Source organism: Alosa pseudoharengus, unplaced genomic scaffold (assembly GCF_046254945.1).
Source record: "Alosa pseudoharengus isolate Yale_2024_CS ecotype anadromous, Long Island Sound unplaced genomic scaffold, YU_APseudo_1.1 YU_APseudo_1.1_scf_6, whole genome shotgun sequence".
Lineage (NCBI taxonomy): Eukaryota > Metazoa > Chordata > Actinopteri > Clupeiformes > Clupeidae > Alosa > Alosa pseudoharengus.
In genome coordinates this window covers 1,435,001-1,438,146 of record NW_027468848.1, presented here as the reverse complement: position 1 = coordinate 1,438,146, position 3,146 = coordinate 1,435,001, and the positions used below count along the sequence as shown (strand labels likewise).

The following is a 3,146-nucleotide window of genomic DNA, read 5'->3' as shown; positions in this document are numbered from 1 at the left end:
CTTGCCGACCAATGGCAAGTGGCAAATATAGCGTATAAAGCATCATTAGCAAATGTCTAAATTCACAACAGTTCAAGAAAGTTTTTTTCCCTTTTACTGTTCACTTTGCACTTTGATCTTGGCGCGTAGTGAAGTCTCTGACAAAAAATATTATGTAATAATGTTTTTTGGAACTCTTTGATTAAGAACACTTGATGGAAATTGATTGGATTTTGCTTTTCAAAATTGTTATAATATTATATGTTTGTCAGTTTCGGTAAGAGTATGCTAGATATATAAGCTTTTCATATGATATATTTAACAACATCTGAAACATGATAGGCCTACAATTCTCATTGCGTTAAAAATTATATTTTTGTATTCTTCGTTATGTTGTGCAGATCTTTTTTATCATTTAACCTAAAAACATTTAAAATCAATAAATAAATATGAACCAATCTCGTGCAGGAGGGAGACATCCTGTTATGTGAAAAGGCGCGTGAAGGCGGCGAAGCGCCAAAAGCAGCTGTTGAGCTCGAGCTCTAATCTGCTTTCCTGCCTTGTCACTCACCTTCGTCTCCCTCCTCGCCTCTACGCACGCCGTCGCCCCGCCAGTCTGTTCTTTATTTCGCCCCCCCTCTCCATTCTGTTCGTGTTTCTTGTCTCCTCTTGCAATCGTGTCCAGATTTGCGGACCGTCTCCGAGTAGCTATCCAAATAAAAGAGCAGCGCATGGATGTCGGGTTGCCCTCAACCCCACCATGGAAGATTGATTTGCGGCACTTTTCTTTGGCCTGGCATTATTGCGCACAAACTGAATAGGAAACCTGCGCGCCTGGGATGGAATAAAGATGTTCTCTCTGCTGGAAAAGGGGGAAACTGCCCATTTAGCCTCAGTCCATCAACTCTGAAAAAGCTTGGAGAAAAGACCCGGGGGCGCTGAAAGAAAGCCTATAGACCGCTCCAAACGCAGACACAATACTAAAGACTTCATATTAGTAGCCATGAATATTAAATCGCTTAGGGAAGCAAAATAGATGGAGAAAGAAACGTTACTTGACCCAGATGGATCTGCATATTGTAACAAAAGAAAAAAGAAAAGAAGCACTTCAAATACATTATTATGTGGTTTAATTGATATATAGGCTACATTAAGACATGGCTTGGCAAATTTGCTCTATTAGGCTATCATTTTACACTTTTAAAAAATGATCTTGATGCCATTTCAATATGTCTAATATGTGTTCGTTATTTTAAAATGTGATTGCATTTCCATCGTCAATGTTTATTTTTTAATAGCTGCTCTTCACAAAAGATTTTCGTGTAGAAGTTATCACCATTCTTGGTCATGTTTCATCAGATTTAAATTCAGTTGTATTGCTACAGGAGCAGGTCGCACGATTTAACACACTTAAAGTAATTAAGTTTAAAAGGTTCAGTGAGAATGGGCCCTAGCACCTCTCCAAATGATTTTTTTAACGGAATGCCACTCGCGAGCTGTCCCGCTGAGCTCCGCTTTCGGTGTGACATTTTCCTGGCGGACGCCTCGAGCTCGAACTGATCAGAGGAACCGGGTGCTCAGTCGGAGCCCCCACGGGGTGGAGCGCGTGCGGAGAATAGGGAGGTGGCTCTGTCCTGCACGCCAACACCTCTCCCTCTCTCTCTCTCGCTCTCTCTCTCTCTCTCTCTCTCTCTCTCTCTCTCTCTCTCACACACACACACACACACACACACACACACACACACACACACACACACACAAACACACACACTCCCCTTCTCCCCAGGCGAAGACACTCAATGAAGAAGCTGGCTTTTCTATGGCGGCACAAGCGGGCAGCACCCGAGGGGAGGGTCATTAATAACTAATTAGAGCGGGTCAGGCCGCCAGCATATAAGACCGCCGGGACCCGCGAGAGCGCAACGCGTCACAAGCAAACACAGACTTTCTTCTCAGAGTTTCTTTTTAACACGTTTGTTCTTAAAGCACAGTTAATTTGACCATTTATTTTTATTTTTTAATTAATTTACACATTTAACAGACGTCTGTGTTCCCTGCGATTTAAGTTTTGTTGATTTATTTCTAACACTTTTCATAGCGAGGGAACTTAGATAAAGTTAGGGCACTGGTGCGCTATGGGTTCTGTGTTGCCTGCCGAAGCCTTAGTGTTGAAGTCGGGATTTAAGCCTCCGACCTTCTCCCTCTCAGAGATCATCACGTCCGACATCCTCCACAGCTTCCTGTACGGCCGTTGGAGGAACGTGCTGGGCGAAAACCTGCTCGAGGACAAGAGCAGCCCTGTGTGCCCCAAAACCGCCTTCACCGCCGAGGTGCTCGCGCAGTCTTTCTCCGGAGGTAAGCACAGCTCTCACGTTTCACCTTGACAATCCGTGGCACGAGAGAATGGTATTCGTAGCATACAATGAATTAAACACGTACAAGTATTTTGGAGATTAAGAAAACGTTGATTTTATTTATTTTGACTGCTTCAAAAATATGTTACATTTCTTCTTCATCCCGTTATAAAATAATGAGATTAAAAAGTAAATTATTCCATTATTCATTTTAAATCTTGGGAATATTATATTATGTATATGTAAATAATTTAAAATTGTGTCTTGATTTAAAATATATTTGAAATGCTAAATTCTTCCACTATTAGACCTTTTGTCGCAAATTCCCCAGGTCTTTGCGCAGGCGGTGTCTGTGGTCTATGAGTGGTATTATATTCACGTGCGCAGTGCTTGACCTGGGAGTTTCTTCTTACTTGGGGACAATGAAGGGAAAAAAAACTCATTCTTCACCGCGCGCTACCGGACCCCCCATTCATTCGCGAGTACGGCCCCTTTTTGCCGTGTCTCCCGGCGCTGCTATTCCACCGCTGATACACCGTGAAGGCTAATTCCATCGCTATTCACACCATGTCAACCGTCTAATCGCCTTTCTATCCTGTTTTGTCTGAAATTCCTGGGCCTTTTGAACAAGCTCTCGTTTCATTCACCCTTACTTTATAGCTACAAAGATCTTAACGGGATAATGAATTTGGAATTAGCTATTTCTTTCCACTTCAGACTCATGAATATATGAGTCCCGTCACATCCAAAGCATGACGAATCGCAGCTTGTGGGGATATAGAAGGCCATTTAACCCGGCTCGCCGTCCGCCTT

The 3,146-nt window shown here is 42.8% G+C and overlaps 1 protein-coding gene across 1 annotated transcript in view; it reads left to right on the top strand.

The window, feature by feature from the left end:
- Positions 1–2,114: 2,114 nt before the first annotated feature.
- prdm12b (PR domain containing 12b) overlaps positions 2,115–3,146 on the top strand; it is a 4,577-nt gene continuing 3,545 nt past the window's right edge. The window contains exon 1 of the mRNA XM_076270980.1: positions 2,115–2,334. Within this exon, the coding sequence (XP_076127095.1) occupies positions 2,115–2,334 (220 nt within the window). The remainder of the gene's footprint in view (positions 2,335–3,146) is intronic.